At 39.5% G+C, this 27596-nt stretch overlaps 1 protein-coding gene across 4 annotated transcripts; it reads left to right on the top strand.

Annotated features, from left to right (window-relative positions):
• Positions 1-144: 144 nt before the first annotated feature.
• CASP8AP2 (caspase 8 associated protein 2) lies at positions 145-24412 on the top strand. 4 transcript variants are annotated; one of them, XM_042803145.1, is made up of 10 exons: positions 145-444; positions 1976-2051; positions 3058-3138; positions 4965-5065; positions 6801-6875; positions 8077-8192; positions 10234-12746; positions 15273-18237; positions 19967-20066; positions 21423-24412. In XM_042803145.1, exons 2-10 carry the CDS (start codon positions 2003-2005, stop codon positions 21477-21479), a joined length of 6057 nt encoding a protein of 2018 aa, XP_042659079.1. In that variant the 5' UTR covers positions 145-444; positions 1976-2002; the 3' UTR covers positions 21480-24412. The 4 variants fall into 4 exon arrangements, with proteins under 4 accessions (XP_042659079.1, XP_042659080.1, XP_032845801.2 ...); XM_042803146.1 differs by lacking the exon at positions 145-444 and adding an exon at positions 753-796; XM_032989910.2 differs by lacking the exon at positions 145-444 and adding an exon at positions 811-947.
• The last annotated feature ends 3184 nt before the right edge of the window (positions 24413-27596 follow it).

Raw genomic sequence — 27596 nt, 5'->3', positions numbered from 1 at the left:
CGGGAGTTGTAGTCTCCCACTGAGCCGCTCCCGCTTTCCCGCGGCGCTGGGAGCGGCCGCGTCCCCCGCCCCGCCCCGCTTCCCGGGGAGCTTTGGCTGCCGCTGCGGGCCGCCGCGCTTGCCTCCCTCCAGCCCTTTAAATCTGGGCCGCGGCAGCGGCGCCCCGGCGGCTGGTGAGTGACCGGCCCCGAGCAGGTGGTTGCGGGCTCGGGAGGAAAGCGGCCGGCGTTACGTTAGCACTTCTTCCACGTCACCCTCCCCCCAGCTCCCCTCGCCGGCCGCCGCCAGCTCACGCAGCTCGGGCGCGAATCTCGGGTTTGGCGGCGGGGACCCCGACAGCAGCAGCCGGGCTTAAAACCTCGGGGAGCCGCCGGAGCTGCCTCACGCCCACCCCACCGCGGCGGCGGCGCGGGGCGCGGCCCTCCGCGCCCGACTTCGCACCAGGTGAGTGGAGAACAGCCGCCCCTCTCCGTTTCCCCCCGCCGCAGCCTTGACAGGAGGGGCGGGTGGCGGCGGGGCCGGGCCGGGGGCGAGCGGCGGGGGAGTGGGCGGGGTTACGGCGGGGAGTGGGCGGGGCTCGGCCGCCTCGCGCTCCTGGCTTTGGCGCCAACCGCTTCAGGCCGGGGGGCGGGCTCTGCCGACGTCGCGGCCGGGGACGCGCCGTGCGTTTGCGGCCGTTGGCTGCCGCGGCCGGGAGCCCCGCCCCCTCGGCGCCCGGCCTGCGGGACCAGCGGCGGCGGCGGCGGCGGCGGCGGCGACCTGCGGGGAGTTGCGGGCCGGGGGCGGCGGCTGACCGGTGGGTGAGGACCGGGCCGGGCCGGGCCGTGTGGTGCCGGCCTACCGAGCGGGGCCTTCCTCCTCCCTCCACCCGCTTCCGTCCCGTGCCTTCCTCCGCCGGCCCGGCGGGGGGCCCGGCGCCGCCGCCGCCGCCGCCTCGCCCCGCGCGGGTACGACTTCCCTCCTTCCCCGCCTCCCACCGCACCCCCGTGGGTTCCGCCGCCTGGTTCAGCCCGGCCCGCGCTTTTCCCGGTGCCCGGCCCGGTGGCGGTGACGGGGCGTGGGGTGCCACCCGCGCGGCGGCGGCGGCGGGGGGACCGCTCCTCCCGGGCCGCGATCGGCGGCTCCACCGCCCTGCCCCCACCCCCGGGATGTCCTGGGCGCTTCCGCCGTGCTGGGAACGGGGACGGGCGGGAGCCCCTTCCCGCCCGCGCGGGGAGCGTGAGGCCTGGGGAGTGGGTAAGGGCCGCTGCCTCCGAACTGGCCGACACTGGTCCGTGCCTCTGCTTGCCCCGACACTCGAGCTTCTCCTTGTGGTTTTTTGTTTGTTTTTTTTTTTCTCACCCAGCGGGTGCCTCGGTGTTGCAAGCGGCTGCTCTCGCTTCAGAGGTGCTTTGAGTATCGGTGACACAAGCGTGTGTGCTTGTAAAGTCGTTCTGCACTCGCAGTTGTGGCCGATACTGTACGGCCTGTGGCCGAGCATCGCTGTATCCCTTCCTTGGCAGGCAAAATGTTTCCTGCCTGCTATACGGCTCGTTATTGCCTCGGGTGGTGGTGTCAGGCTGGGAAAACTTGCTCTTAAATGGCTGTCAGGGGTTGAAGTCAGAATTATCGCATCAGGTTGTTTTAACTGCTTAAGGTACACATTCGGATAACTTGGTCATAGAATGCAGTGCTTGTTTTCATACCAGAATTTCTTCATAGGATCTTTATTTGACAGATACGAATACAAGGTACAGCTGAAGATCTTCTTCGGAATGCTTATTTACACAACAAATAATGCCTAACTTTTCATGATAGAGCTCTACATTTCTTATTTTGATGTAAGAGTTTTCTCATTCTACTGTTGGGTTTTGTTAGAGAGCAAGGGCCACGGGTAGCTCAGGTGTAATTGACTTATTTCAAGATTCTTCTATTTTATGATGCTGTTCTGAAATTGTCAATTAATCTGTTGTCTTTCCTCTGATATTTTACTCAGATGGGGAAGCCATAGGGGTTTTGTATCATGGCAACAGATGAGGATGGACTGGAACTGTTTGATATCCACTATGGTGGTAAGATGTGTTAGATTACGTTCTGGTTTTCAGTGAAATAACACAAGCAGTCTTACGAAAATGAATAGGACCAGCAATAACTGAGAAAACCAAAGGGAAGCAATTTAAGTTGGGGCAAATACCGATGAGCTTGAACTGTCATTAAGTGTCTGTGGCACAGTGTCACTGTAAGCCATATCCCATTAGTAAGTTTGGATTTTAAACTGTAACTGTGTACTTTGGATTTCTGGTATGTTTTGAGGGGATGCCTGGAACTGATCTCTCCCCTGTGCTTTACAGTATGTTATTTAACCTTTGCTGTATCTTAATGAAGCGTGTATTTGGACAGTTAAGAGGATTTATAAGAGCAAATGCACTATCATCTGGTATAGTACCAGTAGTGAAGATACCAATAGGACTATGGATATTATAATTTTTCTCTATGCTAGTAATACTTGTTGCAGAACTGGAGAGAGTCACACAGAGGAGACAAGAGTGATAAGAGACATTGGAAAAGCATATGGAGACTGAGGAGATTTAGATTAGAATACGTTTACAGAACAAACCAGTTAGTGTGTGAATAGATGGCAATACTGAAGCAAATTCTTTTATGGTACAGAATGTTTTTTTTAAAAGTAGTGGTTTTATCATACTAATTCTTTTATTTTTGTTTCTGAGTCGTATAACTTCTTTATTCATTGTGTTCTAGGAAGTAGTTTAAAATTCAGATCAAGTTGACTTAATCTGTAATTTTAAAATGTATTTGTACTTAATGCCATATAATTTGCTTCATGTGCAGTTCTTGTAGTATTTAGGAATTGATCTTACAAGACTGTCCCTGGTGACTAAAGACAATTTCTTCATGGTATCAGTAGCTTGCTGGCTAAAATTCCCCTGTCTTTTACTAGTCTGTGCTACTACTTTTACTACTCTCTGCTGGTCTAGGATCACAGCTACACTTACTTGATGGTAAATTTAGAGGTTGGAGTTTACTAGATGCTTCTCTGGCCTTTCTCTTCTGATATAGCTGAAGCGTCCCCCTTCAAGGAAGGTGATGAGAGCTCAGTGGATATTTACGATGGCTTGGACAACAGTTTGACGGTTCCTGGTAGGTTGATTGTCTCTTGCTGCTTGGATTGGAGCATTACAGAGTCTCTGTGTTTCTTAGACAGTTTCAAGTAAAACAACAGTTAGCTTTAAGTTTACATTTAGCTGGTGTAACATATGCTTCAGTGAGCTACTTGTTAAAATTCAAGACACATATATTACACTATATAAATACAGCCAAGAATTCTTAAATCTATTAGCTGAATGACTATAAGATAGTTTTCATGGGATAGTGGCTCTTTTAAGAGACTTGGGCATATAAAGGGGTACAGAGAAGCATTAGTTATTCTATCTGTGTCTTGATACAGGACATTTTACCTTGGAAAAAGCACCTTTATTTTGTGTTTTTTAATAGCTTCAGGACTAGAGCCAACAGTCACTGATCACTAAATACCCAGTGAGAGCTTCAAAATGTACTTTCTATGTGATATAGTACATTGAGTAGATCCTTTTAACCTGTTGTTACTTTGCCAATGATTTCACATGCTAATATAAATGAATTTAATCTCTTAACGTCTTTGAAGGCAAGAAAGAAGTGGAACCAGCACGTGTTCTTTTTTAGGAGTCTTAGTGTACCATTTAATGAAATGCTGTTTCTAGAGTTTAAACAAGTGTTTCTGTCCTGACCTTACTGCTGTAAGGCTATTGAATTTTTGTGGAAGGGCTATACTGTATCCTACAGACATAAAGCATCTATGCATCTTTTTCTCTCTTTCCATTTTGTATTTGTTACAGCATATAAGAGTATTCTCTAAGTCTGTGTTTCACATACTGAGATGCATTGTTTAGTAAGCATAAAAGATGCAAGGAGGAAAAACAATGCAATGCAAACATTTTATATAATCTAATTCTGAGGGATCTTTTTTTAAATTTGAAAAGAGGATTGGTGAAATTTTTGCTCTATACAGAAATGATGTTATTTGCATGTTGTCTTGCATTGTTTTAATAATACTCTTTGTATGATGGTATTGTCCAAAAGATTGAAGTGCAGCTTTGATAGCTAACTTCATTTATTTCTCTGCAAATGAATCTGTATTTCAGAGGTGTCATCATTTATGTCCTGTCAGTAATGTGTATTTGGTGAACAGAGGGCACGGGTTGATTTGAGGAAAAAAATCACCATTATCTAAATAATTGAGGTGTTTGAGTGTTGAATTGTTTTTTGTTTTCTTTAATTTCTTTGGAACTAAAGCTAGGGAGTTTACATTTGTGAGGGAATATAAAGCAGTTTATTCAACATAAGAAGCATGATATTCAGCCCCATACCAATTCCACTTGATTCTGATCAACTGATCAGTGTTTGTGAATGTGTAGGTCATTGGCATCTGAGTATTCTTTTTCTCAGTAATATTTTTTTCAACTCCAAATGTTTCCAAGGTGAAGTCTGGCCAAAAGCTGAATGAGCTGTGGGATGATGCACATATTTATTCTAGCTTTCTGCTATATATTGGCTCTGGAATTGTGGAACCTCAGACCGCTGCTAAGGTGTAGCCCTTCTTGCTTTGTGAATTAGGTAAACTTACTGTGAGTTAGCTCTTTTTTTACCTAAACCAACTTATTAGACAGTCATAAAATACACCCATCTGTTTTGTTAGGTGTCCTGTATATCTCTCAGTTTTTCTAACACAATGTTTTCAGTTGAAGATTCATCATTATCTTTTATGTTGATGAAAATACTTGATTCAATTTGCAATAAAACTAACATAAATGTTGAAATTCAGGGTAGGAGTTTCTCCAGATAAGGTCACATGTTTTCCTCAGTGACACAATGAAACGTGGCTAGAAAAATACCGTTTTCTTTTTATGTAGTTGATTTTCTTTCTACAGACAATTCTGCTCCAAATTCTACACCAGCTGGAAATAGCCTAAATTTATTTGATGAGATATTAATTGAAGAAGGGACTGCAAAGGAAGCATCCTACAACGAGGTGTGTATTAATGTGACAAAAATAATTCCAGTGGATTTTTTTGTTCCAAATTTTGTGTAAAGTGCAAAAAATGTTATCAGTATGATCACACTATTGGAAAAATAGGGAAACTGTTTTTAAATAAGTAAAAGCAGGAGTGTGATAATAAACTGTTATGTCAACAAGTTTATCAGAACAAGTGAATCTCTCACTCTGTGACGTGGTCTGTTTTCACTAAATGTCTTTTGATGAGGTTCATGTATCAGCTACATTATGGGAAAATGTATCGTAATTTCCATCTAGTTAAATATATATTCAGGTGTCTTGACATTTCTCCCAACAAGTTTTACCAGGCTAAAGCAGGTAAGTCATGGATTAAACTTCTGTGTCATTAACTTTTGTCCTTGAGACTGGAGACAGCCATGCAGTAGGTAACTGCTTTTAGCAAATCAGCAGAATGCTTACTCACGTAGCATCTTCTATCCTGGTCCATAAGACACATCTTCAGTAACTTGAACTGCAGAGTAAAAGGGACAGACATCCACAGACATGATGCGCTATAGAAGAAACAGGAGCAAAACCTTCAGGATTCTACTAAGTGACTAAAATGTCACTTTGAAAGTTTGAAAGCAGTTGACTGTTAAGTATGACAGTAGCGAAGTTATCTGTTCTTCTGTGAAAGTTCTGTCGCCATCTACTTTTAAAGAAGGGCTCATGCCAAATGTATTTTAAGTTTGTGATCTCAACAGGAACATGTCCTTTGCAGTCTATTTTGCAGCCCGAGTTTGTTTGTAGTAACTTTTTATTGTGTTTTTTCTTATATTTTGTATTGTATAAAATCTGACAAACAAGTCACCATCTGTAGGGCTCTGAGAACTCCTGTTCCTTCATAATAGTGTCTTCAATTTCACAATAATATGGCTTCCTGTTACTCTCTAGCCTGGCACTGTTGAGTAAGCACACATAGATTTCCTCTTACCTGAGTTTTTGTGATGTTTTAGAGACTTGTAGACGGGTTGGAGCATATTGAAGCTTTTTATTTTGATATGGCTTTAATATGTTACTTTTGGAAAAAAACAGAACTTTGTAATTGTGGTTTAACCCCAGCCAGCAACTAGGCACCACACAGCCACTCGCTCACTCTCCCAGCCCCTCACCCCAGGTGGGATGGGGAGGAGAATCAAAACCAGGTAAAACTTGTGGGTTGATATAAGAACAGTTTAAAAATTGAAGTAAAAAATAAGATAGAATAATAATAATCATAACGAAAAGGAAGATAACAGAAAGAGAATGACATAAAACCCAGGACAGACAAGTGATGCACAGTGCAATTGCTCACTGCCCACCGGCTGATGCTCAGCCAGCTGCCCCCCAGATTATATACTGGGCGTGATGTCATATCATATGGAGTATTCCTTTGGCCAGTTTGGGTAAGCTGTGCTGGCTGTGTTCCCTCCTGACTTCTTGTGCCCCTGCAGCCTTCTTGCTGGCAGGGCATGAGAAGCTGAAAAATCCTTGGCTTGGTGTAAACTCTAGTTAACACACCAATGATTTCAGTTGTTGCTATTAACCTTATTCTTATCCTAAATCCAAAACACAGCACTGTACCAGCTACTAGGAAGAAAATTAACTCTATCCCAGCCAAAACCAGGACAGTAATATACATTACTGTGTTAATTAACTATAAATCTAGCAGAGTAACTTGTCTGTGTAATTAAGTCCACTTCTGTGCTGTGATTTCTTCTCTCTTTGACAGTTGCAGGCAGAATATGGAAAATGTCAGCAGCAAATTAAAGAGTTGATGAAGAAATTTAAGGAAATACAGGCACAGGTACTGTAGTTCAATGGGCAACATTGTCAAGATTTATGTAAAGCAAATTGAATATTGCTTTTAGAGAGTTATTTTCACAGGCTTTCCAAAATTGATCCATCCCATAAATGGTTTGTAAAAGCACCTCTGTAGGTGCTAGGAGCTTGTTCTGCCTAGAATAGTTGCCAGGATAACCTACTGACAAAACCAGTAGGTAAATTTACTTGTTTCACAATGTGCGCAGTAAGACTTTAGTTGCTTAAAAACTATCTTCTATCTCCTTAATTAGAAAATAAGCATGTCAGATGAATAGTTACCAGAAAGGTATCCAGTTCTCTTGGTTTTTAAAGAATAATAGCTTTAATGCACTAGGCAGAGGGTTGAAAAAGGTACCTGAACTGTCATTAGAACTGGGAGAGCATGTCTGCGTTGCTTTGAGCATAGAGCCATTTTGATAAGGCTGAACTGCTCTTCAACTTGAGCTAGTATCCCCATGCTCTGCCATTCTATATAGTTAGATTATCTTGAGCATGCTCTACTGTGTAATACAGATAAGTCCCAAAGGTTCTGTACTTGGCAATGGTAAGCAGCTTCTACCCTGTGACACTCCTGTATTGTCTTCTGCAAAAACTTTTCTGCCTTTCTGAGCAGACTTTGCTGAGGATAGTTAAGAGAAGGGGCTATCTCTAGGATTGACAGGTAGGGTTCTAGAACGTCATATCTAGAAATGTTAGAATGATGGAGCACCTGAAATTGGATTTGATGCCTTGAAAGAAATACAATTATTCTCTTTCTCTGAAAGTGCTTAAAAGCTACATCTGTCATTTGACACAGTGTCCAGGAAAGCAATAAATTGAGTAAAAGAATGAAGCAAAGGGGCAGATTATAATTTTTTAGCTCTACTTGGTTTATGGCATATTTCAGTTTTAATAAATTGTATGCTTTAGACATATTATTAACAGGAACACAAACAGGAGCGTAAATGTCGTTTAAAAAAAAAGAAAAAAAGAGCTCCTTCAGATCTTAATAATTCTGACTTATTTCTGACTTCTACAAAACTGTTTCTGTATGTTCTCTTGTCAGTTTGCATATGATAGGACTTTTTCTAATGGTTATCTTGAACTGTTTTTCATTACATGTTTGGATACCCAAGCTAATTCTCATTTTTTCTCTCTCTCCTTCTCTCACTCTTGTTTTCTTTTTTTGTATATATTTAAAATAGAATGTCATTCTACAGAATGAAAACCAAGCACTCAAAAAGAATATTTCAGCACTTATCAAAACAGCAAGAGTGGAAATTAACCGTAAGGATGAAGAAATCAGTAATCTTCATCAAAGGTACAACTAGACAGTGGAACCAAAAGCATGCTTTTTGTTTGATCATGTTTATATACTTGTAAGAAGCTTGTGTGTGTATTTTAAGTAAAACTAATGAAGAAAATCGTTACATAATAAATAATTGCTTTTTTGGTTTAGTAGTGGTGCAATCAGAGGAAATAGGTAAGTATCTTTTTTGCTTGATGAGATCTTTGGTTTCTAATTAAGAAGACGAGGAATCCGAAGGGTGAGCATTTGCCCGAACTCTTTTTTTGCTTTGTTTAATCACCCATTCCTGGTAGGTTATCTAACCATCTTGCATGTTTCAAAGCAGATATTATCTTACACAGTTCAGCTTCAGAACTAGTCTATTTTATGGCCTCAGATGTAAATTCCATGGAACTTTTCAGACAACAAATGAAAATAAATAAAGAGACCATATAACGTTTTCATGGCAAGATATGAAAGCCTTGCCTCCCATGGTGGGGGATAGCAGCTAGAGAATTCTTGGTAATTTCTGTGTACTACTAAACTTACTGCAAGGAGCTGAAAATATTAAAGTATAGATGGGAGAGTAGCTGAATGTAAGCTTTCTGAAAAGCTTGAAACCAGAATGGGGGTCCAAGATTCAGGACCTCTAGCTTAACACAACATCACCTGCTTGCCACTTGTGGGATGTCAGCTACGCCATTTGTTTGTATTTCAGTTTGACGATAAGATATTTTCTTGCACAAAAGGTATCATAAAGAAGGTTCATTTGACGTTACAGCGCTAGAGGCTATATGCATATTAACTATGCGATTTATTTTTTTTCTGAACACAGAAATTTACCAGATATGATCTGGTGGAGATCGAGAGATTTTAACATGTGTAATTCGTTCAGTTGGTTGGCTTTGACATAGCTGTAACTTTCACACCTTTGAGTGTAGTATTCTGGACTTTAAATTGTTTGAAAAATGCTTTTTTGTTTTGAATACTCAACCTTATTGAAGAGTTTACAAACTGCTTCAGTATCTTCTGATGGTGATGAAAATTTATGAACAAGGTATTTTATCTAGTTGTTATTTTACATTTAAACTGGTTCCTTACAGCTGGGTACTGAATCAGCATAGAATTTCAGGCCAAAACCAAATGTCCGTTTGTAGCTGCCACTTCATCCTTGACTGTCTAAAAAGCAGCCATGCATTTGGTGCTTTGCTGCCATCATTTGTTGGTGTGACTTTTGCTTTTGTTTCCTTCTGCATGGATTAGGCAATCAATTCTTTTTAGGTAGTGGAGAGTATTTAAGAAGGTTGCCATTATGTTTAATCATGTCATTTTAATGAACGCTTTGTTGAATATGGCAGAAAAGTGTCGTGGGGTTTTTTTATTATTATTTTTTTTTCCTCCTGGTGAGGTAACTTTGCGTTTTGTGGGTAATGAGTTAAGAGTTCATGCCATACAGGCTACATGTGCCATTTTTAATTTAACTATTTTTATTATGACCTTGACCTTGCAACAGTAGCACATAGCCTTGATGGGGCTTGATTATTGTAATTTACTACTTGTTTTCTTTAGCTTGCAGCAATTTCCAAACATGGTAGCTTATTTGCTTATCAGACAGAGTAAGCACAGTCACATTATACCCGTTCTTTTGGTTGCCAGTTTACCAAATAGTAAACTATTGAATTTCTCTTTTTTTTTTTTTTTTAATTATTTTTTTTTAAATCACATATGTGGTAAAGAACAACTTCTTTTCCTAGGGGAAAGCTTTTTTTATTGCTGGACAATGAAATACTAAATTGAATTACTGAAATTGTTAATCAGACTCAATGCAGTATTTTTTCACAGATGTTGCTTTTTCTTTAGATTAATTTCATTTGGAAAATATGTACACAGATTATATTCTTTTGCTGTGTGCTAGTGGAAATTATTAAACTTCTATTTTTATCCCACGTTTTTTTCAACTTGAAGCTGAAAAAAGCATGAAAAACTTTGAGTTATATGAATTCATTGCAATTTGGTTTTAGTTACGTTTAAATAAAATTTAAAACAATGTAACTTTTTTTCTTTTTATAAACAGGCTATCAGAATTTCCCAATCATCGAAGTAGTTTCAGCAGAACATATCTTCCAGGATCAATTAATGGAAGGTGCTCTGAGATGTGTAAAACAAAAGATTCCAAGTTCAGACCTTCTGATTTAGGTGACAATATAAAGGTGGAGCAAAGAATGAAAAATGACTGTTCAAAAGATACATATCACAGTTACTCATCTCATAATATGGACAATGGGAAATCTAGCTCAGAAAAAAGAAACACTCCATATTTACCGAGATACCCTCCTGAAGAGCTCTGCAGTGATAGTACTCATACGTGTCTACCGAACTATGACCATAGTTCCAACAAGGATAACAGAAAAGAAAGGAAAGAAATGAAAAATAATGAACAGTACGGAAGGGGAAATGTCAACAAATACAAAAGAGAAGCACATCAGAGCACTGTAAACAATGGTGACAGTGAAGAGGGGAATTTGGATCCTCAGCAGAAGCTGAAAACCCTTTCAGAGAAGGCTAGTAAAAATGAGTTGCAACAAAAAAGTCAGAGTGTAAAACTCAAATTCAGCCCAAGTGTAGAAAGAAGAGTAGAAAGGGGTGTTTCTTCCTGGGAGAAACAATCTACTGGTAAAGACAGATTTCAAACAAGAGGTGAATTGTATGCTGATGAGAGATCACAACATGTATTAAAAAAAGATAATAAAACACATGATAGAGATGAAAAAAATTCTGGCCAAAAAAATAAACCAAATGAAAAGCTACAAGAGCAACCAAGGAGGTCTGGTAGAGGGAGTAGTCCACACTCAAAGAATGAACATTCTAAGAGTCTTCATGAATCACGTAAATGTCATGTGGAAGAGTCAAGAAAAGGAAAAGACATTGACTGCAAGAGAGACAAGGGAACAAATGACCATACTTCCCGAGAAGGAAGGACTTCACCTTCTAATTCCAACAACAGAGAGCATAAATATGCACGCTTGAAGGAAAACAGTAGTAGATATGAATGGGAGACAGCACATTCCAAATCAGAAAGACACAGAACTGAAGAAAAAAGGAAAAGAGAAAGAGAGAATCAGGATGAAAATAGACATTTTAGAAATGAAAGAAAAGTTGCAAAAGAGATTTCTCACCAATCTGCAAAAGAATCCAAGAAAAGCGCAGATTTTACAAAAAGCGAGAAGAACAAGTCCTATAAGCTAGAAGAAACATCCAGAGTAGCAGATACCTTAAAAGACCATAAAGTTCCCAAAATTAAAGATGATCACACTGGGACAAAAAGCAAAGACTTAAAACTTAGCTTTATGGAAAAGCTAAATTTAACTCTTTCTCCTGCTAAGAAACAATGTCTCTCTCCAACAGATGGACTTAAAACATCTTCCCAAAAGGCCACTGATGAGGGAAGTACAGAGCTTACGCTGCAGGCAGAACTGTTAGATTCTGCCCACCCTGTTAACTGTGGTCCCACAGAGCAAACTAATTCAACGTTACAAGTTCTGGACAGTGCAGCTCAAAGCAGCGTGGAACCAGCACTGCCTGTTTCTGTCAATTCTGAAAATGAAGCCTTGAAAGTAGCAGCAGCAGACCCAGCACAGTCTGAAGTGTTGCCAGAAGTGACAACTGATGAGCTGAGCTCAGGAACCTTACCAGAAGTAGAAGTGGGTGAGGTACAGCCCCAAGCCTTGCCAGGAGCAGCAGAGGTACTGGTTTCTGTTGAGATGCAGGGTGAAACGTCGCAAGCAGCAGAGGCTTGTGATCTGGTTGAATCTGAAGCCTCAACAACAGCAGCAACAGATCTGAATCACACTGAATCTTTGCCCCTGGAGGTGACAGGGAGTGTGGCAGAGTGTGAAAACTTGCCTGTGACAGTGGGGGTGATGCAGGATGATAGTGTACCAGCAGCAGAAGTGGCACAATCTGAACCTGCCAGTGAAAGTATGGGAGCCCTTCCAGAGTCAGCAGGAGAGAAGAAAGAGGAAGATAAAATATTGCTAGCTGCCAACATAGAAAGCTCAGCAGACCAACATGGCTCTCAAAACCTTGTCTTAGGTGACTCAGAAGCCAAAAGTTCTGGTGACCTGGAGTCCTCTGATGTTGCAGATGATACTAATGAAACAAAACCAGACTCTTTAATGGAAGTATCGAAGGACAATGATCAGTTGACTGCAGAAAATACTGAGCACCCCACTGAGGAAAAGGGTATCTGTGAAATTAATATGAGTACATCTCAGTCACTTGACAGAACTGTGGTAACGGATAAGGATGAACCATTAGTTGACCAGAATGCTTGTGATTTGGAGCCAGACCTAGAAGAAATCAGTACTGCAGCATCTTCTCTTAGTGGTGAGATGTGTCCTAGAACTAAAGAGAGAGAAACTAACTCAGTTCCTATTGATGATGACAGCTCAATACTGAGCATTGATCTCAATCACTTGAGGTATATTCCAAAGGCAATCAGCCCACTGAACAGTCCAATACGCCCTTTGGCTAAAGCACTTAAGATGGAAAGTCCCTGCAAAGGTCTTGTGAAGAGTTATAACAAAGGTATTTGTATATGTATGTTCTAAGTTTTACATAAAGGTCTAGAAGATCCGTTAATGGAAAGCAGAAATTACTTATTTTAACTGCTTTCTCAAAAACATAAATTGTTTATTCTTAAGCTGCATAAGTCTCAGTGGTCCTTTTTGTTTGTAGTGAGACCATTTAACAGTGCAGCCAAGATTGTAGCCAACTGAACAGTGGTGCTATAAAAATTAGAGTTTGTCACTACTGACAGGTGAGCGGTTAAAATAAGAGTTATGTACTAACTTCTAAAAAAAATACATGCAGGTTTCTTACTTGTGGTTAGTTCTGAGTAGATCTCATCAGGTTTTCCTATGAAATTGTAGAGGCAAAAGTTACTTAGGATCGTATTCTTTCAAGTATTTATTTGTGAGAAAGCTGAAGAGAGTACCCGAGACTTAATTTCTGGGAGTGTTAGCAAAGAGAAAGCTGTGTTCTCCATCTGAATTAATTTCAGTGTGAATATTTATATATGTTTTATAATTGTGAGTCAGTCAGTGGGGAAAAAAGTAGAACAAATAGAACATTAGGATTTATCATTAATGAAGTAAGAGCTAACTCCTAAATAAGATATCAGGGGAGATAAAATACGATAACAGCACTCACAGGAAGAGAAAAATAGGTGACCCAAAGTTCAAATCTTTTACTTGTGTGAATTTAACTCTTCCTGTAATATCCTGTTGCAACTAATAAAAAGTTTTTGTGGAAGTTTAGATTTTCTACAAGAAGAGGAATGGTGGAGTGGCATTTAAATCCATTTTCTTATGTTTTGGAGCATAATCCTTATGTCTTTTTGCAAATCTTAATGCGGTTTACTCGAATTTGTCAACTGTGCTTGAGACAGCTACTCTTTTAAGTGTGAATTCCTTTATCAGTTTGTATTTCATTCCTACAGGAGTTTATAGTTAAAATATTGGGGGGGAACACGAGAGCTTTGGGATCAGAGTAGATGAACATAAAGGAAAAGTATTTTTCTAATTTTGTAGTGTTTCCCAGAGTTACTTATTAGAGGTATCCATCCTGTCCAGAACTAGCTACTAAATTCTAAAGCAGTGATTTTCAGCTCTGAAGTTAGATGCCTGGCTGTCTTTGTGATCTGATTAATGATATACATGTCAAATGTTCTCCATCTGTTAAATTGAAAGGAGACAATGGTTTCTCTTGGCCTTGAAATTCAGTACTCACCTTTCTAGTGTTCTGCATGACAGGGGTATGTGTATTAATACTATATTTCGACCACTTTCATTTTATATTTTGGTTTGTCAAAACATTAAAGTTAATAGTTTGAGAAAGTATTGATCCTTGTAAAACCAAAACGGAGGCAGTGATGGAATATATTTTTGCTCTGGTAGAGTCTGTATACAGTAAAGATTTTAAAATTTAGCTTTAAAGAGTTAATCACAACTTCATTTTTTATGGAGATAACTTAGATATGATCTTTGAGATTTAATGTTTGTTAGAGGTCATTAAGCAGTCTAATCTATGTGCGATTGAACATAAGAGTGTTTTATTAACTGGAGTGCCCAGCAAGCCTAAAATTAATTGCAAATCTCATTAAACAATACATATGCACTTCAGTGGAGTTATTGTACAATGGAAATAATCTTGCCTTTTCATCTTTTGTAAAGTGCTGCTTTGGAGCTAACTGTAACTGCTTATTTTTCATAACAAAATAGCATTTGGTTAAATTTTAAATAATGATTAAATACATATTTAATGATATCTCAAAAATATAAAGCATTTAATAAACCCATTCATGAGGCAGAGTAAGGTATACTACAATTGGTAGAACTTTAGCCTTTCCTCTCACATATCTCATTTCTTGTTCCTGTCAGGAACCTGAACCTAGAGGCTTTCTTCAAAATTTGCAAGAAGAAAGTTTTTTATGCCGTTGTGCTTAGTTACAGTGCTGGTAATCTTAAATGCATCAAAAACTGAAATAGGAGAGTTATCATGTGTGGGGCAGCTAGTACTCCTGTTTTGTTTAGTTAGTCAGTTTATTGAAATATTTGAACCTTCTCATCGTCCCTGGAAAAGATAACTGAATGTAAACATTAACATGCTGTGTTCTTCCCACTTTGTTTTTGCTGTGAAACTGTTAAAAGAAAAGCCACATTTGTATGTAAATGTTAGTCCATAATGATGTTAAAATTTACCCTGTGCAGTATTCAGAAAGCTTGTTAAATGGAAGGAATTTCAAAACTGATGAAAACTGCTAGACTTTTCTGTTTTCAGTTGATGTATTTGTGAGATAGATCACATGTATTTGGAGAAATGTTGAGGTCTTAGTTGCCCTTTGAAGGTCAGAAAAATCCCTTAAACTAGCAGCTGCTGAAGCAAACCACCCAAACTTGTTATAGCTCAAACTTCCTGAATTGTCATTGACAGTTTGAAACAAACAGTTCTGAACAGTCACTTTACAGAAAGCAATCTTACAGTTTTTTTCTGAAAATGTCTGTTTATAATTGCATTCTTTATGGTGATTAACAAACTGTTTTCTTTTTATAGATTTAATTCCTGAAAGTACCGTTGTTGTCTGTCCCTCAAAGAATTTGTCAAAGGAGGTAAACAAAGAAAATCAAAAGCCAGTTAACATGTCTGATGAACACTTAGAGATGGAGTCCCAGCTGAGTATCTCTTCAGATGAAATAGAAGAAGGAGAAATCATAAGTAGTGATGAAGATGAAGAAAAATCTAAACCAGAAAGAGGCTCTGAAAATACAAAAAAGTCAAGACCAAAAGCTTCTCCTGAGACACGAAATTTGGCCAGCAGTCCGCAGAATCAAAAGAGCAAAACTGTGCGTTGCAATGACGATAATGGAAAATTTGTTTCTGTGAAAGTAAGTACAAAGAAGAACAGAGAGAGGCATAAAAATCAGGCTTTTAGGTCTTCGAAGGATATGAAGAAAAATAAAACTGTGAGCATTGCTTGTCTTGAAAAAATAGTTCATGTTATTGTTGAACCTTCAAGTGTACAAGAAATAATGCAGATGCTAAGAGCTATACGAAAACAGATGAGGAAAAATTATATGAAGTTCAAGGTACACTTCCCAGTTCAGCATTTTCACAGAATTATAGAATCTGGTATCATAAATTTTACATCATTAATAAAATACTTGAACTTTTCCAAGATGTCTACATTAGGTGAGACATTAAAATTGAATATCTGTGATATTATAGAGTCCAAACTTAAGCAAGTTAAAAAGAATGCAATAGTGGACCGTCTTTTTGAACAACAAGTGTCAGATATGAAAAAACAGTTATGGAAATTTGTAGATGAACAACTTGATTACTTATTTGAAAAGATAAGGAGAATTATATTAAAACTATGTGATGTGGGAAATGTAGGAAATGAAAGTGAGGAAGGGAAGTTTGAAAGATCAGGAAAGCAAAAACACAAGATGAGTCATAAAGATGATATGCAAAGATCTAGAAAAAAGTCCCTGAAAGCCAGATCTCAGAAACCTGAAGAATATATCATTTCAAAACAAATTGTGGATTATCAACGACCTAAGTGTCACCATGAGAAAAATAAAACAGATGCAGCAAAAACTGCCTTTACAAAATGTCTTAACTCAATTGATAACACGAGGAATTCCCAAACCAAAGTGCATCTCTCTAAAGAGAATAATTTGCAAGGCAGTCTCACTCCATTGAAGGGTGTAAAATATGAAAAGGAAGGATTCCAGCTGTCCAGAGATGCTAACAAGTCTGATCTTAGTTATGAGCTTCTCACGGAACAACAAGCATCCAGTCTTACCTTTAATCTTGTAAGCGATGCTCAAATGGGTGAAATTTTCAAAAGCCTATTGCAAGGTTCTGATCTCTTGGAAAAAAATGGTGGCAACATTGACAGAAATGAGTGGGAATTCAGGACTCCGGAAAAACAGTTTTTAGACAGTCATAAATGCAGAGGTAATGCTGTTGGACTGGTGCAAGAGATTGCTCCAAAGGAGGCTTGTGTGGAATCTCGACCGGTAGAGGATAGTAACTGGCCTATTGTCTCACCTGTAAGAGCTCCTTCCTCTTTAGCATCTAGGCTTCAGATGTCTGTTGATCCAGATGTACTAGATGAAAGCTGTATGTTTGAGGTTCCTACAAACGCAGCTTCGTGCAAAGAAGATGAATGCAGTTTACAGAAGAATAAATCATTCGTTTCTTCTATCCTCCTTGAAGATCTGGCTGTTTCCTTAACTATTCCATCACCTTTGAAATCAGATGCTCACCTCAGCTTCCTAAAACCTGAGAATAATTCTAGCTCCACTCCCGAGGGTGTTCTCAGTGCACATTACAGTGAAGATGCACTTCTTGAAGAGGAGGATGCCACTGAACAAGACATTCATTTGGCTTTAGAATCTGATAACTCAAGCAGTAAATCAAGTTGTTCCTCGTCGTGGACGAGTCGGCCTGTTGCTCCTGGTTTTCAGTGTCGCCCCAGCCTACCAATGCAGGCAGTAATCATGGAGAAATCCAATGATCATTTTATTGTAAAGATTAGGCGTGCAGTGCCATCTACCTCACCAGCATCTGATCAGGTGGCTTCAGTGAAGGAGGCACGGGCATCCTCAACCAAGATTGAAAAAGAAGAAATGAGAAGTGGGGAGAAAGAAAGGGACCGTCAGAGTGCCACAGCAACCACTATGCAAGAAACTGTCAAACCAGATCTGGTTAAGACATATCAGTTACCTCATGTTAGGACTGGACAAGAACAAAATCCTGCCTTCCCTGAGCCACTGAAGGAGTCACATAATAGTACTGGAAAGGAAGAAACTACTGGGTTGCTTGGACCCTGTAGAAAATCTTCAAACACAGAGAGCCCTGACACTGAAATCCCAGGTGAAGGCTCTGAACAATCTCAGGCACACAAATCGGAGGTATCTGAAAACATAAATGAACTGGGTGTTAGATCTCAAGCTTCTCTTCCTGCTGGATGCAGTATAGAGTCATACATTGATTTAACAGATGATATTGTCAGTGAAACTTCATGTCATGCAGTGGAATCCACTGCAGATAACAGGACTCAGGAGGCTTCTGCAGGAAACTCAAAAATTGGTGGTAAAAAGGAAGCGCTGGAAGAGTGCTCCAATGCATTTATCGACTTAACAGAAGATCTTTCCAATGAGACTGTAGCAGGTGAATGTAATCTTGAAACAAAGTCCACTTCAGATACTGATGTAGGATGCCAGATAAGTATAGATGATAAAACTAGTAAAAAAAGGAAAAAGGAGGCTGTCGGAGATAATTCCAACGCAAAAAGGCAACGAAAAGAAACTGAATCTGCAGGTGAAGGGAGCGATACAAGTGATGTGAAGTCTGAAGAAGTAAATTCAACACCCAAGCGATGTTCCAATAAGAAGAATGAGTTACAGCAGAACAAAGACTCGTCTCCTTTGGCTTCATCTGCATCATCACCTAGTCTGTATGCCAAAAACATCATTAAAAAGAAGGGAGAAGTAGTAGTTTCCTGGACAAGGTAATTTCTGATTTGATCTGTTTGATTGTTTTAGATTTTTTTAAACTACATGATATACTGAAATGTGGAAAGAAGAGAATATTTAGCTGATGGCCTAAGTTATTCAGTAGCTCTACATCCTTCTGTAAATAGCGGAGTGGGAGCCTCCTTCTATCTATGCGGGATGGCTTTGAGATTGATGTCTTCTCTTCAAGTACCACTGAAGGGTGCCCACATCTATTTTATCCTTTTTCTATAGCAGATTTCCAGGGGAAAAAAAAATTAAGAGATGAACTGGTTTCATTTAATCCTGTTAGCAGCCTTTGGAAGAGAACAATTTTTAATCATTTCTTAGGCAGGTTACATCAGATTTGCCTTAAAGAAGGTGGCTTCCATACTTCATAACTAATTCCATCACTTACCCACATCTCCCAAAACAACAGTACTATTTGCTTTTGGTTTTGCAGCTTATATGCTAAGGTAACAAGACTTACTATATTGCACTGTCTTTAATTTTTGTTCCCCTTGCCCACTTCCTTTCCTGTCCAAAAATTCCAGCCAGGCTTGGTAGGGGATGGAGGTATTTGATGTTCCTACGAGGTCTGGAAGCGTCAGTGACTGGGTAAAGGAGGGCATCTAAAGAACTTTCCCCACTGAAAGAAGGAATGAGAATAAACAGTTTTCTGTTTTGGGGTCTATGCTGCTCAATCTGCAGAAATGTACTAGTCAACCATTCAGCCCATATATTTCAGTTATGTGGATGACAAATGAGGTGACTATGTGTCAAAGAAACTTGTAAAGTTATTGTGGTGTATTCTTATCCTTAGCAAACTGTAGTTAGCAGGTTTAGCTTGCTACAACTTGATACAATCAACACTTTATAAAGGGGCTCTTAAAATTTTCAGGACAGGCTTTTCTGAACTATAGTTCAGATATAAAGTAAGTCTCAAGTTAGCATTTTAGAAGAAAATTAGCTCCTTCATGGAAGAAAGACTGTGAAAGATAATACAATTTCTAATGTGCAAAGCAATGAAATAGGAAGAGATTATTACAGTTTTCTGTATGAATATGACTAGGTTTTCTGTGTCAGTCTTTGTCCATCTTTGAACTGTGCCTAAAAAAAACGTTTATTTTAAATAACTAGTTATTACATTTTTCTTTGAAATGGAGGAAATTCAACCAAAGAGACATAGTAGCTACTCTGTAATGACTGTGACTATATACATTTTACATATACCTAAATTCATTAATGAGACAAATGGCAAATTGGCGACACACTTAAGAATAAACTCCTGTTCCTTTATTCTCATGTGAACCGTAGATGTTCTCTTGAGTATGTTATATTAAGCCACTTACAGAAGTGAAACACCTCTCTTCTTATTTGGACGTCAGTGGGCCTTAGGTGAAAGCCACTGCCTTGCCACTGAAACTGAGGCAAGTCCGCCTCGAACTACTGGCCCCTGTTGAATTGATGAGTTTTTTTAATTCAAGTTTAAATGTCTGCTTTAGAAGCTTAAAACTCTTTTTGATGACATTGCATTTGGGTTAACTGTTGTAATAATCCTGCCCCTCCTAATAGGGTAGCATAATCTTCACTCCCACTTGTTTGTACTCATTGCTATTGTTTGAACTCACATCCTGTGGTTCGGAAATACTCAGAATTTTATATATGCCTGTATGGGGTTTTTTTTGTGTGTGCATTGACATATATATGTGTATTAATATTCTAAAAATGCATTTTTTGATATAGAAATGATGACCGAGAAATTTTACTGGAATGTCAGAGAAAAGGACCATCAAGCAAAACTTTTGTTTCCTTAGCCACTAGGCTGAACAAAAGCCCAAATCAGGTAGGTTCTATCATTCTTATGTTTGATAACAACTATGTTGTTACATTTATGATTGCAGCTGAACAAAAACCTTTGGAGATCTGCTAATTTGGAGTTGTTTTTTCCTCATGTCTTTTGTTGGGGGTGATCTTGAAAAAAGAATCTTTCATTCTCCCAGTTGTTACTTTTTTAAAATATACATCTTAGGAATATTATGGTCCAGGGATTCTTCAGTACCTGTTTTATTGGTACCTTGGATCTGCTGTGTCCAATCATAAGCCAGGTACAACAGGATTGTTTCTATTGTTGAATCAGCACTTAGACAGAGAAAGGCAATTTGGAGAGGCGCAAAGCCTTTGCACGCATTTAATACATTAGGAAAGCATTAAAATTAGAACTGGAAAAATACCAGGCTTTTGCAGAAAGGACATTTTTCATGAAAATGTTTCCTTTTTTCTTTTTAATTAAGAAACTTCAAAAGACACAGATGTCAGATTGATGTAGAATATTTCCAGAGGTTTGCATATAACTTTGTACTTGTCTTGAATTGCTATCTTAATCTCTTATCCTGCAAATCTAAAAGGGAGAAACACCCATTTGACTAAGCTAAGAAATCCTGTGTGCTTGGCATTTGACTCTTAGGATGTTGTGTTATATGATTACAGAGTCTTTGCAACTTTTAGAAGCTGCTGGGGTGGGTCATTGGATAAAACAGTGTTATCTGTACATTTATGCCACTCTTCCCAGTTAGCTATTTGGTGGACAGGAGATGTGCTATAGCAGTATGCATATAGCGATAAATACTTAAAATTGAATGAGGTTGTTATGCAAGCTGTAGCTATACTCAACAAGAAGATGTTTGACTCATCTACAGACCAGTTTTGTAAAATCCCTAGTAGGCAGATTACTCCATGATGAGCTGTAAATACCTGAAGCGACAGTTGTACAAGAGGGTAGAAAATAACTGATAGACTGTGCTTTTTTGTAGAGTACAAAATAAGCTTTTCTCCTTACATTTGAATCTTACTCAGTTATACCTGGCAAAATTCAAGCCTAATTGACTTTAAAGCCTTTGGTTTTGGTTTGGTTTTTTTTTTTTTTCCCCTCCTCATTGTAAGGAAACCTGTGTTACATCAGTTGGCTCTAGTTCTCTGTGATTAACCTGGAGGCTATTTCAGATGTCCAAGGTATAGGAAGACTACCTGTATCCAAATAGTCTGTTAATGGTGCTCCTAAAATTCCCCTGCTAAATTGGAAGCAAATAAAAAACAAGATAGTGGTCTTTTTTAAAAAACTTTATGCTGCCAGATCAGCCTGTCTTGATAGGTACAGAAATCTGGGGCCTTAATGGTATGTCTTTTTTTTGTCCTCCATTAGGTTTCAGAAAGATTCAAGCAGTTAATGAAGCTGTTCAAGAAATCCAAGTGCAAGTAAATTTACCACCAAGTTGATTCATGGTTACAGGGTTTAGCTGTTGCCAGCAATGATGGACTACAACCACTGCATTCATATGATGGGCTTAGTGGGAGGTATCCAAGTCAGAATACTAAGTTTGATGCACTGTTAATTATTTACTTCCCTGTCCATGTTTCTTCTGAAGTCCTTTATCAGAATAACACAGAGGGAACTTTACAAACCAACTGGCTGGAAAAGAATGGGCGCGTACAAATGGAGCAGTATCATTTCAAGGGGGTGACAACTCCTGTTGGTTAAATGTGTTCTATAAGCAAAGACATTGGTGTGTAGTCAAGTGGAAATGTTGGCTCTTGCTTAACTTGTCAGAAGTACTGCGTATGATGATGTCAAACTGACTTTTTAAAGTAGGAGTGCTTTGGAATCCAGCTGGTAGATAATCCTGCAAAATGACAGGTACCGTCATCGTGGTTACCTTGAAATATATTTGAAGAAGTTAGGCCTTTTTCTTTTAAAATAGGGCAGGGCAATGATAGCAATAATTCCAAAAGCTGCTTATCTAGTAATTGAATTCTGATGGTAAGGAGGAGGTGGTTCTTGCTGCTTTGTCAGTTGTTCATAGTGGGTTTCAAGGAGAGAACCTGGAACTGAGTGTAGGGTTTGTCTTCAACTTTAAGCACATTATCTAAACCATTTCTAAATGACTCCAGTGCTCAACAGAGGTGAATGAATTTCTCTTTGAGGGTGCTCATCTGTTGTCATTGACAGTGGAGAAAATCTAAGCCAGTTGTCTAGTCTAGCTTTCTGGTTTTTAAAGTCAAGGAAAATGAGTCCCAATCTCTGAGAGAGTTAAGCCAGTCATTAATGCAGTGACCAGTTTTTCAGTTTCTTTTAAATTGTGAAATACCGTAATGAGTATTCATTTACAAAGAACTATCTTGTAGTTAAAACCGTTTTGCAGTTCTGATATTTTAAAAGACTTAATACTGAATTTTGAATAGTTAGTTGGTTTTTTTTTTTCCATTAAAAATGTATTGAAATTTTTTCTTTTTTTTTTTTTTCTTCAGAAAAGGCTAATATGTTTTTCCGCTCCAAATTATATCTGGAAAAGTTACTTAATTTAGGTCTTCAACATAATGAACATTCTATTTTGTTAAAAAAATTGACAAGTTATTTTCTTTTAAAAATTTATTTAGAAACAGACCTTTCCAGTTTTATAAAATGTGACTTTATACTTACTAACCAAGGGAAAAACTTTTCTGTAAAAACAAGCAGTTTCAAAAGCTTGTCAACTTGGCATGTTTTGACAGCAACTGTATCTATCTTTACAAATTGTTTAGTACATTAGGAATTCATTATGTTCTATTTTAAAGAACTCTTATAACTGTTTCCAGTTTTACTAGTACATACTAAAAGTGTGTGTGTGTATATATGTGTACGCACACATATCTCCTATATATTGCTGCTTTATCCCAAATTTCTAAAAAGCTATTATTTTTTTCCTTCTGCCTAAGAAACATTCCTGGACATTGCACATGTTTTTGTGTTATGAATTCATTGATGTTTGAGATTTTATTCTTTATTAAGGATCAGAATTGCTGTAGTCTTTATTCAGCCAGAACATCTGCTGAGTTTAGTTAGACTTCATTTAAGAGCTCCACTTAAGTGCATTGCCTTTCAACTTCGATTAAGTTGGCTTATTTTCAGAATCCAATGACTGCTTCTTCAGTTTAAGCATAATGGGTTTTTGCTCCCTCTCCAGCTAATGAGACAGACTTCTCATTCTAATAAACCATCAGATAATTTGTTAGCAACGTTGCCACTGACACCTTTGGAGTATTGTAAACGTGACCTATGGAATGGATTGTCACGCTGCCAAACAGTGCATCATCCTCCTTTTAGGCAGTGCTCTGGAAGCTGTTACAAGGAATGACTTCAGCAGGTGATGTCACTTCTGGCAGTCTTCCATCTTAAGTGCTTGCTTCTAAAATGTTTGCTTTTGATGATAAGTGTCATCTTCCACGCTACGCTGGCAACGCCTAGTGATGTCAGTGGGGGATTGTTATAGCTATCCATGCTTGTTCTTAACAAACATTTGTGACAGTTGTTTACTTATTGGAGATTTAAATCTAACTGACTCTGTTCTCAGAATTGTCAGTTTGCAGAATAGTGTTCATGTTTGTGGAAAAATCAGACTCCACTAAGAGTATTCTTTTAACCATATCCTTAGAGATCAAAATGTGCACAGTACTGAAGGCACTGAAGGAAGTAGCTTCTCTCCACTTAAGTGCTTCCTCTCTGTCTCAAAAAAGCAGGCAGTATTTTATTACAAAGTTGTTTATTCCCTGTCTGTGTTTATTTACTTTCTTATCTGTACAGGTAATGGGAGGCGGGGGGGTTTGACTGTTTTGGTTCTGACTTGTATTCCTTTTTTGTAAATTATGAAACTTTTTTAAATGTTCTGTCTATTGTAAGTAAGTGTACAGGTTCCTACATGGTCATGTAAAATATCTGATGTGTGTAAATATATATATAAATATATGTATAAAAATAGAGAGCTTTGTTTAGCCAAAGATGATTTTTTTAACTATATAAAACTCCAGGTTTATTTTGTATAAACTAAATAGTTTGCTTACTGTAAGAGTAATGCAAAAAATAAAACTGTAAAACTCACACACATGTTCTTGTTGAACAAAGCTTGGCTTGGAGTGGTTTTGTACCATTGTTTGTAATTTATTTCTCCAACAAGAATTTTGATACACATAGGCAAAATGTACTGTATGTAAATCTACAGTCTTATTTGTGAAACCTCAGGTAAATGAAAACATTTTCTAGAACTGTTGGCTAATGGCTTAACTACACATGCTGTGAAGCAGCATGAAAATTGACTTCTGTTAGTTTGTATAAGTGAGTAGCTGTGTTGATGTTCTGGCCAATAAACATGGAAGTAATCAGCTGCTGCTCTGATGCAATTACTGTTCCAAATAGATACTGCTTATTTCTTAGTGGACATGACTGGGTCAGAAATTGGGCAGTTTCATAAAGTACATCAAACCTTTAAACCACAATCAGAACCTACAACCTTCCTCTTTTTTTCTAGAAACATTGAGTTAGTGTTGAGTGGAACATTACAAAGGAGAAAGACCTTTTTGTATCCAAGGCTTTTCACTGGAAGAGTGTAGCTGACAGCCCTTTGAGAGTCTTACTCCAGTTTGCCATGGAGGAATAGGTCTGCTTCTATCCAGCGCACATATTTGTGCGGGATTCTGTTTAAAAACTCTTAATGGTATTGGAAAATTTTCCAAAGTGGAAATTCAGAGAGAATTGAGATTGAGTTTATGGAGATGTGCAGAATAGTGAAATCATAGAGCATTGGATATTGAATTTTGAGGGCTTCTCTCTAAGGAATAGTCTGTTGCCAGCTATCTGTCTACATACAGTAGTTGACTGGAACAATGGTGATTCTCTTCGGTGTCAACCCAGAAACCCATAGCTATTTCCTTTAAGTCTTTCCGCTAATTGTCTTCACTCTAAAACCAGCTGCAAAATAATTTCATGAAGGGAGGCAGAAGTAATGAAATGAGCCAAGAAACAGGTTTAAGAATTTTGGAAGAATCTATGAAATCAATCAAGAGATGTTTCAGGACCAAAATTGGCTTTGACAGGAAAGGTGGATAAAATTTCAGTGATGGTTGGCAAATCCTTACCCATCAGAGTTTGAGAGTACTGTGATGTGCCACCAAAGCAACCTCATCTGAGTCACAAGAGATAATATGGGGAATTAAATAGAGAAATACCTTAACAGAAAGGATGTTGCGTATCTCTTGTTGAACCAAAGAGGCCCGTGGTATGAATCTGCGAACCGGCACCTACAATTGTCCATATTATTGAATTAATCAGTGTGGTCTTTGATAATTAGCCCAGTCCAAAACTGTGCAGCTATCCTTGACACAGTTTAGAGAGCAGCATGGAGCAGGGGTAATTCTCAGTAGGCAGTTTGGATGTGGGCATCCTGGCCTGGGCATCCCAGGGTAGAGCTGTGCCAGTGTTTAGGGCTGCAAAGATGTCCCTGGCCTGTTTTCTTTCCTACTGTAAATGTAAGGCAGCCTTCATCGTCCTGTGAAAGGCAACTTGCCCCAGAAGGAGCAAGTCTAGTACCGGTAATGTTCGTCTGTAGTAAACTGGAACAATCTGCAAGTTCAAAGGAGGTGACTCGTAATAAACCAAGGGGTTTCTAGCCAGGCAGGTTACACTGTGCATGGAGTGGCTTTGGCTAAAGGTGGTAAAATTCTGCAGTCTCCTGCTGGCATTTCAGTATGACTATACCTAGATTGCTTCAGCTGCAGCCTCTTGTCCAGTTCACTGTTCCACATGCATTGGCTTCAGAGTTTTATGATGGGTTTGGTGACATGACAAAAAGCATGTGCTCTTTGAAGTAGTTTTGACCCTGTAATATTAGGTGTTTTGAATGTCAGAATAGTAACAAGTACAAGGAAATCATAGAATCACAGTATGGTTTGGGTTGGAAGGGACCTTAAAGATCATCTAGTTCCAGCCTCCCTGGGTTGGAAACGCTACTGTCTGTGTTAGAAAATTACAATTAGTTCCCACATAAATCCTTTTCTGATTTTCAGATCTGTGGATCCCTGACAAGAATATCAAATGCTATTAAAAGTGTATTTGGACCTGTTATTTTAAGAACTTATTTTGTAATATCTGCCACTTAGAATTTAGACACACAGGCAAGACAGAGTAAACACCTCATGCTGGATTTGGATACTGGGGTTTACTGAAGAACCAGCAAGATCAGAGCTTTTACCCTACTTGGTTGCCTCCAACTCCTGCCTCAGCTCTATGGTCCCTAGGTCTCTGCCTCCCAGCAGGGAGGTCTCTTCTGATCCAGGAAAGTCAGGCATGAAGTCGTGCTGGTTCCTGCTGTGCCGCTGCTCACAGTTGCCCATCATGGGCATCACTGGCCAAGATCCCATCTCTCTGAGGTGTTCCCCACCCCTGCCACACACCTCCACGCACGCTGCCTGTTAGCATTCACAGTGTGAGCTGATTTAACCTATGGCAGATGCTTACAGCAAGGGAGTGTCCTCAGCCACCGCAGATTCTTGCTCCTCTCTGAATGCAAAGGACTGCACTGCACTCCTTCAGCCCAATTCCTCCCCCCACCTCCGTGCCCCAACCCCATTTCCCTTCCACATACAAATAATTGTATGATCCATTAACAAGCTTGAGTGAGCAGTCCTTTAACAATGCCAATTATTCTGCTGCTAAAGCAGAAATACAGCACACTGTCCCTAAGGAGCCTACTGTCACCTCCCTTATCCCCTGAGAAAACCAAAACTTTCAACCAGGTTACTCTGAGGGCAGAGCAAGGTAGGCAGCCTGTGGTTCTGCTGCTGTGACCTGCTGAGGGGGACAAGAAGTGGGACAGAAATGCACTGGGCCAGAACAAGCTGCTTCTGCAGCAAGCAACAAGGCATACTCTCCAATGGGATGAATAAATCACAGGTGCTGCAGCTCTTGCCCAGTTCTCATAGTTTTCACAGTGAGCAGAGCTGAAGAGGGTGCTCCTGAGAAACACCTGGGAGCTGTGGAAGCCGCTGGAGATGTTGGGTCAACAACACCTTCTGGTGAGGCAGCACAGGGCACCCAGGCCTGAGTTGAAGCTCCGAGACAACTGAAGGTAAAGCCTTAGGGCCTTGGTGATCTAATTTGGAAAGAAGCATGAAAATAAACTGGCAATGACAGGTACATGAGCATACGTGGGCTTGAGAGAGAGCGTATGGATGAGGAAGCCCTGTGGAGGTATAAGTGGTTTGGATGAATATTAACACATCTCTCAGGAGTGGAAAGTGTAGTGCTACTGCCCCTAAAATAATCTAACATATGCATAAACTGTACATCTGCTGCATTAGACTGAGGCTAGAGGAAAGATGCTGTAACCACCCCACCTGATGCAGGGCAAGACATTTAAACAGGACTTTCAGGAAGACAAGTACATCTTGTGCAAGAGAGAAGGTACATAAATATGAGATAATCCCAAATAAGAGATGGGGCTAGCATCTTTTGTGAACTGGCCACTGATTAGGGAGAAGAGGCTGAAGTGGAAGTCAGTCACATACCTTG

This window comes from Tyto alba, unplaced genomic scaffold, assembly GCF_018691265.1.
Source record: "Tyto alba isolate M040663 unplaced genomic scaffold, T.alba_DEE_v4.0 Super-Scaffold_40, whole genome shotgun sequence".
Taxonomy (NCBI): Eukaryota; Metazoa; Chordata; class Aves; order Strigiformes; family Tytonidae; genus Tyto; species Tyto alba.
This window is presented reverse-complemented; position numbering and strand designations above follow the sequence as displayed.

Coding starts and splice junctions, on each gene's coding strand:
- CASP8AP2 (XM_042803145.1), top strand. CDS start 2,003: ATGGCAACAGATGAGGATGGACTGGAACTGTTTGATATCCACTATGGT. Junction 6,876..8,076: donor TTAAGGAAATACAGGCACAG/GTACTGTAGTTC, acceptor TATTTAAAATAG/AATGTCATTCTACAGAATGA. Junction 12,747..15,272: donor TGTGAAGAGTTATAACAAAG/GTATTTGTATAT, acceptor TTCTTTTTATAG/ATTTAATTCCTGAAAGTACC.